General features: G+C 65.6%; 2 protein-coding genes across 2 annotated transcripts; one reads left to right on the forward strand and one right to left on the reverse strand.

The window, feature by feature from the left end:
* Positions 1 to 1,004: 1,004 nt before the first annotated feature.
* FAAP100 (FA core complex associated protein 100) lies at positions 1,005 to 9,380 on the forward strand. The gene is made up of 10 exons (XM_051635054.1): positions 1,005 to 1,112; positions 1,533 to 1,723; positions 2,639 to 2,757; positions 3,064 to 4,028; positions 5,040 to 5,190; positions 5,804 to 6,597; positions 6,939 to 7,075; positions 7,968 to 8,084; positions 8,479 to 8,565; positions 8,649 to 9,380. Exons 2-10 carry the CDS (start codon positions 1,559 to 1,561, stop codon positions 8,772 to 8,774), a joined length of 2,661 nt encoding a protein of 886 aa, XP_051491014.1. The 5' UTR covers positions 1,005 to 1,112; positions 1,533 to 1,558; the 3' UTR covers positions 8,775 to 9,380.
* Positions 9,381 to 9,816: 436 nt separating this feature from the next.
* Positions 9,817 to 12,548, reverse strand: FSCN2 (fascin actin-bundling protein 2, retinal). Its single transcript, XM_051634873.1, has 5 exons — positions 11,726 to 12,548; positions 10,614 to 10,770; positions 10,406 to 10,527; positions 10,159 to 10,326; positions 9,817 to 10,071 (listed from the first exon to the last, which is right to left on the reverse strand). Exons 1-5 carry the CDS (start codon positions 12,546 to 12,548, stop codon positions 9,866 to 9,868), a joined length of 1,476 nt encoding a protein of 491 aa, XP_051490833.1. The 3' UTR covers positions 9,817 to 9,865.
* Between the last annotated feature and the right edge of the window lie 1,261 nt (positions 12,549 to 13,809).

Raw genomic sequence — 13,809 nt, forward strand, 5'->3', positions numbered from 1 at the left:
AGAGAAACGGCCCCGAAGGCACCGGGGCCACGTGCCAGCCCGGCCCTCGGGGACACGACACCCGCGGCACCGGCCTCGGGCCCGTCCGGCCGGCGGGGCCCGCGCCCCCCGCAGCGCCATGTCGCGGCTTCTCCCGCTGCTGCTCCTGGCGGCTCTGGGCGCTGCCTCCAAGGCCGAGCGGCGCCCGGCGGCGAGGGACGGCGGGGCAGACGGGGACTCCCTCCCGCTCCGCACCCCCGGTACGGGCAGGGCCGGCGCTCCCCTGCCCCCGGGCGCGGGGCGGCGGGGCTGCTGGGGCGGGGGTCCCGCCGGGGGTCCCCAGCCAGCCCCTGCCCCCTGCTCCCCGCAGCCGCGAGGGCAAAGGGCTGTGCCAACCTGACGCTGGTGCTGGACAACTGGAAGTTCGCCATCACCTCCCAGCTGCGGAACCTGCTGCTCTTTGACCACCAGACCGTGCTGCCCGACTACGGCAGGTGAGGGGCGGCAGGGCCGGCGGGCACGGCCCCCCGCGGGCACGGCCCCGTCCTCACCCCCTCTCCCCCCGCGCAGGATCCGGGCCCTGTCGGGGGCTCTGGACGAGCTGTACCGGGATTTCAGCGCCCTGAAGGAGCAGCTGGGGCGGCTCTCGGGCCGCTTCGCCGAAGTGGAGGCCGGGGTGGAGCAGCTCAGCCGGGCCCGCGGCCCCGCCGCCCCCCAGCGCCCCCGGGGGCCACCCCAGCCCGCCCGCCGACCCCCCCACCTTTCACACTAGCCGCCCCAGCACCGCCGGGGTTCACGGCACCGGCTGCCCCTGCCCCGGGGGGGTCCCCGACCGCCGTCAATAAACCCGCTGCCGCCAGCACCGCCGGCTCCTCTCTGCGCCCCCGCCGCGGCGGGTCTCGGGGAGGGTGGCGGGGGAGGAGGGGGGGGGGCTCCCCGCTGCCGCCCCCCGGTACCGACCCGGGGGGACTGACGTTCCCCCGCCCGCCCATCGCGGCTTTACGGCCTGTCGCAAACTCCCCGCCCATTGCGGCGGCCGCCGCGCAGCCGTAAAGCGGAGCCGCCCGCGACCCCCGCCCGGTACCCGCAGCTCCCCGGGAGGCACCGGCGGGGGAAGTGAGGGGCTGGGGGAGGTAGGGGCTGAGGGGAGGTGATGGGGGGGGGGGTTGGGCCGTGGGAGCTTTGGAATGGGTCTGGGGTCTGGCGGGCTGAGGCTGGAGGGGCCGGGGTGGGGAACGGGGGGGTTTGCGGGACTGGGTTGGGTGTTTTGGGGGGGCTGTGGGACTGGGCCTGGGGGGTGAGGATCTAGGCCTGAGGTATGAGGGGGCTCAGTCAGAGGTGTGGGGGGCGTGAGGCTGGGCCTGAGCAGTGGGGGGCTCAGCCAGGGGGGTGGGGGGGCCGGGTCGCCGCATGTCTTGAGCTGTCAGTGGCCCCAGGGGGCCCGGCCCATCCTGCACCCCCAGGGTGCTGGCGGGGGGTTCCATCCCCGACCCCTCGGTGCCCGCTAGAGGGGAGGGCCCAGCCGGCGCTGACCCCCCCGTCCGCGCCCCCAGGCTGGCACCGCGCCCCTCCCGGCACCATGGCACACCTGGGCCACAGAGTGGACTACCTGGCCGGCTTCTGCTGCCCGGTGGGGGGGCTGGTGGCGGGCAAGCCCCGCGTGCTGTGCCACGAGAACGAGATCTACCTCTCCAACGGCAGCGAGTTCGTCTATGTCTACGACCAGGAGGGAAAAGTGCTGAAGGTGAGGGGCCTGGCGGGGCTGGGGAGGGGGCTTTGTCCTGTGTCCCCTGCCTTGGGAAGGGGCTCTGGGGCCGGTGTCCTGGACACCAGTTGTGTCCCCCCTCACTAGTCACCCATCCTGGGCCAGGGTCCTTCCTAGCATCCCTCCCTCAGGGCCCCCCATCCCCAAACGACCTTCCTGAGCAGCCCAGACCCCCTTACCCAGCTCCGAGACCCCTTCTGGGGGGGTGGGTGGGGTGCTGCCACCTGACCCCTCTCCTGAACTTGCAAGACATTTAATTAAACCGGAAAGGGTTTTTTTAAAGGTTTCTCCCCTTAGCAAAGCGGTGCCTCTTTGCTTTCTCCCCTAGGAAGGGCTCTGCTCTTGTCTCTGCTGTGACTAACAGCAGTCACCGGGTTGGGTTGTACACAGCTTCTTTTTTTAAATGTGCTCCTATTATCGTTCCTAAGAAAGGCACCGCTGTAATAATCAGGACTCGCCTCCCACACTGCGCTCCCTCCCAGGAAAGCAGATCACGTACGAGCTCCCTGATCCCCCTTTTCCCTCCCCTCAGGAGCCTGACGGGCTGCCTGGCTCCCCGCAGCCCCTCTTCTGACCCAGGGCAGCTGCCCCTCACCCAGCAGACCCCCAGTGGGGTCTGGGGGCTGTGCTGCTGGAATCGCTCCTGGAAACTGCTCGTAATGTGCATTTGCAGGAAATAGCTTTAATCCGTGGTTCCCTGCAGATCCCCAGTTGGTGGTTTCTTTCCTTACCCTGCACAGGTGTGATGAGCAGGGCTCAGCCCAGCCTGGCACTGTGGCTCCCTGGGTGCTCACACCTGCTGTGAGTAGCCCCGTCTGTAGGACAGTGACATTCACCTTAGGACAGTGACATTCCTGACAGGACAGTGATGTTTCTCTCCACTCCTCTCCCCAGGCCGTGTACCGGTGCCCTGACCAGGTGTGGCACGTGGAGCTGCTGCCCCAGCCCCGGCAGCTCTACATCCTCTGCGCCCACAGCGGCATTTACTGCGTCTCCTTGGACCAGCAGGGCAGGTGAGCTGGCGGTCACCCACCCCGGGGGACACGAGCCAGCCTCGTGCCATCAGCCCTGGGGACACTTCTGAGGGCTGGGGGGCACGTTGGGCCTTCGCCAGGCCCTGGCTTCCACTGCTGGCCTCCCTGCCTGTCCTCCTGCCGGCACGGGAAGCGTTACCCGGTTTGAAGCTCCAGCTCTTGCAGCAGACGCTAAAAGCTGCACTGCAGGGAGGTTGTTTCCCTGGGCCAGGGTAAGAAGCAGCCAAGGGAAGTGCTGGCTTCGCCCCACACCTTGGCTCAGAGCTCTTCCCTGTTTGCTTGAAGGTTAATGGAGCAGACGGATGGCGACGGCCAAGAAAGCAATTGCCCTTCCGGCGTCTTCCCCGTGGACTCGGATGCCTGCATCTTCCCAGACTCCAGCCTGTGCATGTTCACTCTGCTCAACAGCTTTGTCATCACCTTGTCCCAGGCTCATGGAAAATGGTGGATGAAACTGCATGAGCTTCCTCGCCCTGAGCAAGAGAGTCCCCTGTACCGGCAGGTCAGCGAGGTGGGCTTCTGCCCTGGCCCCCAGACCAGGGATGAAGAGGATGGTCCCCCCTCCTGCTTCCTGCCCGTCCTGTGCTGCGCTTCATCCCCCGGCACCCTGGAGTCTGGGGAGGAGCTGTGGTGCTCGGGGGGCTTCGTGCTGGAAGAGCCCCTCTTCAGCCTGCTCTTTGGGGTCGATGCTGCCATGCTGGAGTCTCCAATGATCCTCTGCGGCTTCCCAGATGGACAGCTCTGCTCCGTGCCACTGAAGGCCCTCAGCTCTTCACCAGCTGTCGATGGCTGCCACGATGTTTCGAGCCAAGACCCCCCCGTGAAGATCCTCCATCATTTGGAAGAGCCCATCGTCTTCATCGGGGCCTTGAGGACGGAGCGGAGGGCGGCGGAGGAAGCCGAGGACGAGCAGCTCTTCGGAGAGGCTGGCTGTGACTGCGTGGTGGCCGTGGGCCACTACGGGAAGATGGTGGCCATGAAGGCGGATCAGCGGGAGGAGGCGACGGTGCCGGAGCTCAGGGAGTACTACCTGCGCGGGCCCATCCTCTGCGCCGCCTGCGGCAGCGGCAGCCGCATGTACTACAGCACGCACTCGGACATCTCTGCCGTCGACCTGGACTGGGGCGGCGATTCCTCTGACCCCGAGGACGCAGAGAGCTGCGCCGGGGTCCTGCCTCCCGTCCTCTCGCCGGCCAGTTTAAGTATCTGTAGCGTTGTGGCTCTTTCCTTGTCGTCTCGGGCGTCAGAAGGTACTGCTGGCAGCGGGGCGTGCCGGGGCACGGGGCGGAGCGGGGCAGGATAGCTGCCTGTTCCACCCCTCCGGTCGGTCCGGATTGGGCTCCGTCCTCATCCGTTCTTGTTGACTCCCCTCCTTGTTGTAAGTCGTTTCTGTCGAGCATGCTGACTCGGGCCCCGCGCGAGGCGCGCTGGCAGCTCCGGCACTTCCCCGCCCGCTCGCCGTTCCCAGCTCGGCCTGGCCGGAGGCAGCCAGTCTGCACAGCTTCCCTCGGGATGCCAGCACCAGCCCCGGGCCAGCCAGGAGGAGGCTTGCTCTGGAAAGGGGGTCCAAGTGTGCTGCTTCCTGGTCTGGGGGCTCCTGCAGGCTCTGCACCGCACAGTCCTGCAGCCTGGGGGGTTGTTGTTCCCCCGCAGCCTGGCAGTGTGTGGTGACAGCCCAGGCGCACGGCAGGGTGCGCTCGTCCTTGGAAGGGAGCGGAGGGCTAAGACGGGGATAAAGCATCTCGTAGCCGTAGCTGAGCCCCTTGTCCTGGGCAGCACAAAGAGCAAGGGGGGCCAGAGCAGGCAGGAGAGGCAGAGCAGGCAGCCCTGCCCACACCAGCCCTGCCCACACCAGCCCTGCTTGCTGCCCGCAGAGCTGCATGCCTTGTCGCTGGGCACCCTGCATGGCAGTGCTGGCTCCTGGGATGCTGTCACCCCACCAGTGCCTCCCCCAGCTGCTGCTGGCCTTGGCTTGGGGATGGCCAGCTCCAGGAAGCATGGCTGGGGACAGGACAGGCAGGAGGGGGATGTTTCCCTTCTGAGGGGGCTGTCTGCCATCTGGGTGTGCTGTTGTGGTTGTGTCCTGTCTCTGTCCTACCCCTCCACAAAAGGAGGCAATCCCTCTGGCTCCCGCTGCCCTGAGGCAGGCAGTGCAATCCCGTGCTCCTCCTGCCCCCTTTATCCACCCCCCAGCCCTCCGGGCAGCCCCAGGCCCCCCCTACAGCCCCTCCTTGCTTGACCTGCCCTGTCTCTGCCCGCAGGTGAGTCGGAGCTGCTGGCCCTGTCTGCCAAAGGCCGACTGATGAGCTGCGACTTGTGCAGCCCCGAGGACACTGACGTGGGGCTGACGCCTGCTGAGGCTGGCAGGAGGATTAAGGAGCTGCTCTCCGGGATAGGCAACACCTCGGAGAGGTAAAGGGCAGCTCAGCCCTGCCAGCTGCCAGGGTTGTGGAGACCATGACAGGGTTTTACACATCAGTTGTGAGGGCTCTGGCAGGAACCGCTTCAACCTTTCTGGAGTGCAGGAGCCTAGCTGGGAAGTTCCCCCCCACCTTCCCAGATGAAAATGGGATAAAAATAGTGTTTAAGGGCTGCCCCCCACCCCCGGGCATAGCCGGCTCTGGGCTGATGTTTGCAGCCTCAGCAGCAGAAGGTGGGGGAGGCAGGGTGCCAGCTGCCCTGCCGCGCTTGCCAAGCCCACAGTGACAGGCAGGGCAGGCACAAGCATCTGTGGCCATCTGCCCCCAGGGAGGGGACATGGGTGAGTGTCCCCCCCCTTCACAGGGGTCTGGGGTCTGGCTGGAGCTGCTCCACAGGGTCTGATCAGCTGGTGGAGGCTCATGGGGAGAGTGACAGGTTGGACCCAGGGGGCCTTGGACAGGGACCTGGGGTGGCTCAGGGCACCAGGCTCGTGCTTGGCTCATCTGCCAGGTGACACAGCAGCCTCTGGCCAATGCCATGCTCCCCTTCTTGACCTGGCTGCTGTCCTGCCTGCAATTTCAGCACCAACACTTTGTCCTTGCAGAGTTTCCTTCCTGAAGAAGGCAGTGGACCAGAAGAACCGAGCCCTGGCCAGCCTGAACCAGGTGATGAACGTGAGCGCGGCTTTGCTCTCCAGCCAGGAAGGCCAGAAGCCCATCGCCTGCACCGTCACTGCCAACTGGAGCTGCCTCCTGCTCCAGGATACTGTCACCATCTCCTGTCTGCTGGAGAACTGCAGCGAGTACAGCCTGGAGGAGGGCTGGACCCTCTGTGTGCAGCTCCTGGCCAGCCCCTGTGCCTTAGAGGAGTCGTCGTCTGTGGATTCAGCCACCACCTTCACCTTCCCCATCAACCAGCTCCTCCCTGGGAACAAGAGAGAGCTGACGCTGCCCCTCGGCTCCGCTGCGGACACCAAGCTGGACCTGCCTCTGACCATCTCCTGTGCTCTCTACTACAGTTTGCGGGATATTTTGGGCGGTGGCTCTGACTCCTCCGAGGCCCTGGACGATCTCCTGCCAGATGACTCACCCATCCTCTCCCCGGACAGAGAGGGGATCTGCCTGCCCCTCAGTGAATGCACCATTGACATGCTCCAGTGCCTCCGTTTGGAGAGCAGCCTCCCTGGGCCAGACACTTCCCCACCAGCACCTGCTCCCTGTGCACCCCCAGACCCCGTGGAGACCTTCCTCAAGGTATCCCAGGAACAGACTGAACCTGAGGAGGGGAAAACCAGCGAGCTGCCACACACCCCGGCAGAGGAAAAACTTCCCCCCTCAGCAGCCTCCATCAGGGTGTCCTCAGAGCTGCTGAAAAATGCACTGAAAACCTCCAGCTCAGGTGGGTACCTGGAGAGGAGCATCTTGGGAGCTTCTGGGATGTCTTTTTGGGGGCAGGCACTTGTGACCATCGCTGGAGAGGCTGGGATGGCACCATCATAGCCCATGTGTGCAGGCTGGGGCAGCCACCAGCCTGGTCCTTGGGCGAGGAGGGCTGTGGGACCCCAGCACATATCTGCTGCTGTTGTGGCACATGGTGGCCGTTCTGTGACTGAGCCCAGCTTGTCCCAGCAGGGAGGGGACTGGCCCCATCTGCTCCCTCTGGTGCTGCTGGGGGCTGCTGGGCTGTGGGGACAGGGGCAGATCAGCCTGACGACCTTGGCTCTCTCCTTCCCTTCCCAGATGTCCCTCTGAGCTGTGCCACGCTGCGCTGGCTGCTGGCTGAGAACGCCGGGGCGGCGGCGCTGAGCGGCACGGAGGTGGCATCGGTGCGTGGCGCGGCGCCGGACGGCGGGGACGTGCAGCTGCTTGTCCGAGAGGCAAGGAATGGGTTAGCCCGGTGGAGGAATTCCCCCCACCCCAGCCCACGGACCCAACTCCATCTTGCAGCCCCTGGGTGGTGGGTGGCTTCGCCCTGTGAGCCCCAGGCTGTGGGTCCGGTTGCCTGGGAGCTGCTGTGGGGCTGGGCTGGAGGGGCTGCGTTGCTGGTCCCACTTCTCCCAACCCGAGGCATCCCAAGGGCTGTGGCCACGCTCAGGCAGGGATGTGTTCCCTGGGTGTTCTCCCTTCCCTGCCAGGCAGGGCAGTGAGCTCTGCCATGTCAGTGTGCAGTAGCAGGCTTCAGGAGGTCAAAGGCAGGTGCCCCCTCCCAGCAACCTCGTCCCCCTTTAATGCGAAAATCCTTCTCTAAGTGCAAAGGAAAAACAGGAATTGCTGCCCAGCTTTCCCTGGGGGCTGGCTGACCCATGCCAGGGGGCCCAGCACCACCCGGGCCATGAGTGGCCCAGCTCAGGCTTGAGAGCTCCAGTATCACTGATGTGATTAGTGGCAGGGTCAGTTCTTCCCAGGCTAAGCCAGCAGGATTAGATCTGCTGGGGTGGCAGCCTGGGAACAGGCAGCCTGGCACCCCCAGCTCAGTACCAGCCTCTGCCACTGCTCCCAGCCAGGGCTGGAGGGGTGGGCAAGGGCTTGCACAGGACCTGGTGGCCCCGCCAGGGGCAAATACTCCTTGAGGGGGCTGGGCAGGGGATCTAGTGTGCCTGGTTGGGCTGGCAGTGTCTGTGCTGCCTCTGCCTGACCCAGGCTGCAGAGCAAATGGGTTTTGGGGTGCAGGGAGGGGGAGAGCCTGATGGGGAACCCCATGCCCATGGGGAGGGATCCTGGGCCGCCCTCTCCCCCTCCCCTGCAGTGAGGATGTGCTGGCTGTCCCAGGTGGCCATGGATGACCTCAGCCCAGCAGGCCCCATCCAGGCTGTGGAGATCCTGATGGAGAGCCCGTCCCTGGCCCACACCTGCAGGATGCACCACGCTGTCATCCGGCGCATCCAGGTACGCCCGGCACCGTGGGGCTGCATCACGGGCCCTGGGGGGACCCTAAACAAACTCGGCACAGCTGGGGAGTGGGACCATCACAGACCCCACTCCCTCCCCAAGCCTCAGCCTTGGATTTGGGCATTGGGGCCGTGGAGCCCTAGGAGGTGCCTTCTCCAGGAACGGGCCCCACTCCGCTTGGCAGCTGAACGGAGCAGGGCCCCGCGGCACGTGGGGGCTGGCCGTGTTCCCAGAGGTGCTTTGGCACCAGCAAGTGTGGTGCCAGGCCTGGGGAGAGCAGGGCAGTGTGGCTGCCTCCTGCCTAGAGCTGTGGTCTGGGCTCCCAGCGCTGGGTGCTGCCACACCAGGGCTCTCCCAGCACCCATCCCATCCCAGCTCTCTGCTCCCACAGGCACTGGTGCTGGAGCAGGCAGCCCAGGGCTCAGGACCCCCTGACCTCCGCATGCAGTACCTGCGCCAGATCCAGGCCAACCACGAGGTGAGCCACGTGCCAGCAGTGGGTGCCCGCCGTGCCCCGTCCCCTCCCTTCAGGGTGTCCATCCTTCCATCTCCATCACACAGATGCTGCTGAAGGAAGCGCAGACCCTGCAGGACCACCCACCCCTGGGTGAGGAGGGGACAGCCACAGCCGAGAAGCTCCTGCAGGTCTACCAGCAGCTGCGCAACCCCAGCCTGGTGCTGCTGTGAGCCGGGGGCAGCCAGCGTGCCTGGGGACCCTGAGCCCCGCCGGCCGGGGTGGGTGGGTGCCCACAGGGCAAGCAGTAGGGAGAGACCCCCCTCCCCAGGGAGGAGCTGGTGAGGGCAGGGAGGCCACAGCAGTGGTGGGGGGAGGGTGTGTGTGTGCGTTTTGTGGTTGTGTTGGCAGCACCGGAGGGTCTTGGGGTGCTGGTGGCAGAGCAGGGGCTTCTGGGCTGGCCCAGCCTTGGCCCTGCCACCTCCCCCAGCCCAGCCATGCCCCCCGGGACACCCGCCAGGGTCGTGCTGTCTTGTGGATCGTTCTTAGCCGTGGTAGTTTAGCACTCCCCACCACACCGTGCTGGCTGTGGGCTGTGCCCCCCGTGCCACCTCGCCTTTCAGGATCAGGACAAACAGGGTGCTGTTCCAGGGTGCCCAGCGGGCGCCCGTCCCGGGGGAGCCCCGTTTTCTGCTGGGCAGGGGAGGGGGTTTGTCGTTCCCCCCTTTGTTTCTATAAATGACCTTGTATCTCTGGCGGTGCAGCGCGGGGTGGCCCCCGCACCGCTCCAGTGTCTGTGAATCTGTCGTCTGCCATGAAAACCATCGTTGTGCCGCTCAGCCAGTGCCTGTCTCTTCCTTTCCATCTCCCTCTAGGCTCCTGCCAGCTCCCTGGTGGAGCTTCCCCCCCGACCACAGCCCCCAGCCTGGCCAAGGGTCCCTGGGCATTGCAGCCTCCTGGGGTCCTTCCCGCAGTGGGTTTGCTTTGCTGAACCCCCATCCCCCTGCGGCAGCCTGGACATCCCAGCATCCTGGATCAGCCCTTTTAATGGAGTGGGGGGATTCTACCCAGGGTTACAGAAGGGAATGGGGGGACAATCCTGGGGCTTCATCCCAGCAGCCCTCGGGGTGCAAAGGAAGACGAGGCTCTGCCCCCATGTGATCCAGACTGACTTTAATGCCACGCTTGGTGGCCGGTTGGAGACACAGCTGCTATGGATGGTGCCACCACCGGCTCCACCGCCATCCTGGGGATGAGCTGGTTCCCCTTGTGGCACGTCCCCCGTTGGGGACACCGTGGTGGTGAGGGGCTGGTGCCAGGCAGGTTAGTACTCCCAGAGCGTGGCCCGCAGCACAGACTCGCTGTCAGCCCGCAGGGTGCCGGCCGGGTCCCCGCGCAGGTACCGGCCGTTCTTGGCTTTGATGGCAACACGGCCACGCTCCCGGAACTCGAAGAAGAAATCCTCGGAGAGGTCCCCATCGCTGCACACCGACCCGCTGCTCGCCACATACCAGAACTTGCCCCCCTGGCCTGCAGAGAGTCCGGGGGGGCCATCAGCAGGGTCCAGGTGGACCTACAGCAGCCCCCCACACTGGTACCCCCCATCCCATCACCCACCTTGGATCTGGTAGGCGCCGTCACTGAAGCTGATGTGGAAAACGTCGTAGACAGAGCGGTTGGAGTCGAGCAGGTTGGAGCCGCGGTGGTAGCAGACGAAGCCATGCTCACCCCGCAGCACCAGCATCGGGCGGTTGATCAGCTTCAGGGTGAACTCCTCGTCCTCCCCTGTGGGGTGAGCCTGGCCCTGAGCACCCCAGGGTAGCAGGGCCACCACTGGCGCGCCCCGCCTGCCCCCAGCACTTACCCACAGTGTCACTGACGGCTGCCAGCTGCCCGTTCCTCTTGGTGCAGACATAGCGGCCGTTGCTGGCGCGCAGGGCCACACGCCGCCCGCGCCACTCGATGTCAAACATGGTGTTGGCAGCACTGGCAGGGAGAGGGACAGCATGAGCAAGGGCCACCTGTGTCCCTCCCACCATCCCTGGCCCCCCTTTCCTGGCCTCCCCACTCACACTTCAGTGGCCACAGCCTGGATACCCCCATGGGCCACCAGGGTCCAGTAGCTGCCGGTGTCGGTGTGCAGGCTGCACTTGTTGGTGTCACGGTCGATCTGGAGTTGGAAGGTCTCGTGGTTCAGCTCCTCATCCTGGTTCGCCGAAACGTTGACGCCTGCAGGTGGGAGCTGCTGTTGGCACCGGCCCCGCTCCAGCCACGTGCGCCCACCGGCCCCAGCCCCTCCCCAGCAGTGGTAAATCCTCCAGCAAACAATCGTGCTAATTGGGCTGGTTAATCTGATTGCGGCCGCATCCATCTGGTTATGGCCGCAGTGCACAAAACCCCTATTTATAGCCTGCCCCCCACCCGCACCCAGCACTAAGCTGCTTGGCACTGGGGCAGGTGCATTCTCGGTGCCCGTGGACACAGCACAGCCACAGCTGCCTGGCCGTGGGGGTCGCCTGGGCACCAGGCTGTGTGTGCAAGCTGTGCAAACGCACAGCCCAGTGCAGAGCCCAGCACACGGGGGGCACTAGGGACCTCAGCCCTACGTGTAGGTGCAGGCATGTGACACACACGGGGCTGGAGAGAGCCCTGCACATCTGCACACACACATGGGCTGCAGAGCCATGCACATGTATGTGCACACACAGCATTGTTCATGCACAAGCATGTATGGGCTGTGCACACACGTGCACCTGCAAACACTGCACAGACCACTACATGCACGCATATGTGTGCATAGACGCTTGTGTTTACACACACCCACCTGTACACACCCATGGAGCTCTACACACACATGCACACCCCTAAATACACCCTCAGGCCCCTCTACACGACCCCAGACTCCTATATATACCCTATAAACAGACCCAGGGTCCCACTGCTGCTCCTGCCCTGGCCCCACTGGCTGCAGGCCCCCCACCCTTTCATTACTGTAGAGTCTTCTCCCTGGCGGGGAGCCCCAAGGGTGCTCTGGCTGTGGGTGCTTTTGGCTGAGTTTATCCCCATGGTGGGTCCCGATGCAGGCAGGGATCTGGCAGGGAGGTACAGACAGGGATGGAGCAGGCAGGGAGCAGGTAGCAGGGAACTGGCAGGGAGCAGGCAGTGAGGTGCAGGCAGCCCTTACCCTGCCGGATAGAGACGTATCTTCCATTGGCAGCCGTGAAGACCACCTGGGGGTGACTCTCCTCCAGGTCAAAGAGTTCATCCTTGCCTGGCTTGGAGCTGCGGCCAGATTTGAGGGTGCCGGTGGGTCCGGTGGGTGCCAGGTATTTGCCGTCGCAGTCCTTGAAAGCCAACTTGCCAGCCTTGAACTCGAGGGTGTACCCGGTGCCAGCGCCGGGCTCGGGCACCAGGGCCCCGTCGCAGCGCAGGTAGCGCTCGTCGGCCGTGCGCAGGCTGTACTTCTTGTCCTGGAAGCAGAGGGTGATGAGAGCATCCACCCCCCAGGGCAGGTTGCTGTCGGTGGCAATTTCATCCTCCTGGGCGCTGAGGTGGGCGTAGCGGCGGCGGCTGATGCTCAGCAGGTTGGCCTGGGGGTGCATGGCCAAGTGCACGGTCCAGAGCTCCCCTTCCGTCACGCTGGGGGCAAAGCAGGAGAGCTGATCCTGCCGCCCCCCGAAGAAGCGCCGGTGCGGGGCCGACTGCAGCGCCCAGCGCCCGTCCGACTGCGTGATGATGCTGAACCGTTCATCCCGGCCCGGCTGCTCAGCCTCGCACCGCACCTTCCCATCTTTGTCGGCACCCAGGTACCGGCCCAGGTGGCTCTTGAGGAAGACAACGGAGCTGTCGGCTTCATCCTGCTCCAGCGTCCAGATCTGTTTGCGCTTCAGGCTGGGCGCCGAGGCGTTCACCTTGTAGCCGAAACTCTCCGCTGTCAGGTACCGGCTCTCACAGTTGATCAACCCAAACTGGATCTTCAGGACCTGGTGGATCCCATTCGTTGGCATCTTCCCCTGGCGCGGGGTGGCCCCCGGGGGGGCAGCGGGGGGTCCCCGGCCCTGCTGAGCCCAGGCGTCGCAGCGGGGACGTCTGCGCTGCCCTGGCGCCGCTGCCGCACTGGCCACGCGGCACGGCACGGCGGGGTGGGCCGGGGGCCACGGCCCGTTTAATTAGCTGCAGGTAGGATTACAACGTCCGTCCAGATTGCGGAGGCTGGAACCTGCAGCGGGGTGTCCGCCAAGTCCAACAGGCGAGGGGGCACCACAGCAGCCCCCTGGCCACGCCACTGTCCAGAGCAAGGGTCCCGGCTCTCACCCGTCCCGCCACGGAGCCGCGGGTGGAAAACTTGGGTAGGAACCCGATCCGGGCACGGGCCGGTGTATCCGTTCCCGGCAGGCTAAGGTTACCGGCCCCTCTGATTCAGCAGCAGGTCACCTCCAGCCGCGCCGCCTCCCGGCCTGCCCCTAAGCGCCTTACCAATTAGCCAGGCATTTTGATTAGTTTAAACCTTTTATCCTGCTTTGGGGCCCTTGGCCTCCATCTGTCCTGTGGTCCCAAATCCTTCCTGCAGCTGTAGATCGGGGTCACATCACCCAGGGTCCTCGGTGCCGCTGGGCTGAGACCTCCTGAAACTCATGACAGTAGTGTGGGTGTGCTGCCTTGGCTGGGGACAGGCGTGCAGGGGTCAGTCCCCACTCCTGCTTTGCAGCCACCCACCCTCAGCTCAACCGGGACCCCCTAACCAGGGCAGTCACAGCCACCCAAACCCCCTGCCTCAGCCATGCCCAACCGCAGGGCCCTGGGGACAGGCAGGGACCGGCACTGGCACCGGGACCTGCCACCGCCGGTGCCCCTAAGCGCTCGGACACCCGGTGCCGGCACCGGCGGTGCTGAGGGAGGCTCTGGCCGCTGCCGCCTTCCCCCAGCCCCGCGGCTCCGGTATCAGCGCAGCACCCGCTCATTGTTCCTGAAAATAGGTCCCCGGGTTCGGTTGCCTCATGACTTTTTCATGGCCGGGCTCTTTCTTACCACGCCGGGGGGGTCCCGCAGCCCCCACCTAAGCAGCTCTGTTACCCGAGCCGCAGCCGCACTGCCCGGTGCGGTGTAACTGACCCCCGCCGAAAAGGAGACGGGTCGGTTTTCGGGCCGGGGGGAGGGGGCAGTAAGTGGGTCAGGGTCCTGCAGGGACTGGGGGGGGTCGTGGGCTCCCCGGGACCCGGCAGTGCCAGCTCTCGGTGGGCGCTCGCCAGCACCTGCCCAGCAGAGCAG

The sequence above is a fragment of the Apus apus genome, chromosome 17 (genome assembly GCF_020740795.1).
Source record: "Apus apus isolate bApuApu2 chromosome 17, bApuApu2.pri.cur, whole genome shotgun sequence".
Classification (NCBI taxonomy): domain Eukaryota; kingdom Metazoa; phylum Chordata; class Aves; order Apodiformes; family Apodidae; genus Apus; species Apus apus.

Bases quoted from the DNA above. Each gene is read 5' to 3' on its own strand.
- FAAP100 (XM_051635054.1), top strand. From the start codon at position 1,559: ATGGCACACCTGGGCCACAGAGTGGACTACCTGGCCGGCTTCTGCTGC. The intron at 4,029-5,039 runs GTACTGCTGGCA...CTCTGCCCGCAG, and splicing joins GTCGTCTCGGGCGTCAGAAG to GTGAGTCGGAGCTGCTGGCC. The intron at 7,076-7,967 runs GCAAGGAATGGG...TGGCTGTCCCAG, and splicing joins TGCAGCTGCTTGTCCGAGAG to GTGGCCATGGATGACCTCAG.
- FSCN2 (XM_051634873.1), bottom strand. From the start codon at position 12,548: ATGCCAACGAATGGGATCCACCAGGTCCTGAAGATCCAGTTTGGGTTG. The intron at 10,528-10,613 runs GTGAGTGGGGAG...TCTCCCTGCCAG, and splicing joins CAGGCTGTGGCCACTGAAGT to TGCTGCCAACACCATGTTTG. The intron at 10,072-10,158 runs GTGGGTGATGGG...GACTCTCTGCAG, and splicing joins CGGCGCCTACCAGATCCAAG to GCCAGGGGGGCAAGTTCTGG.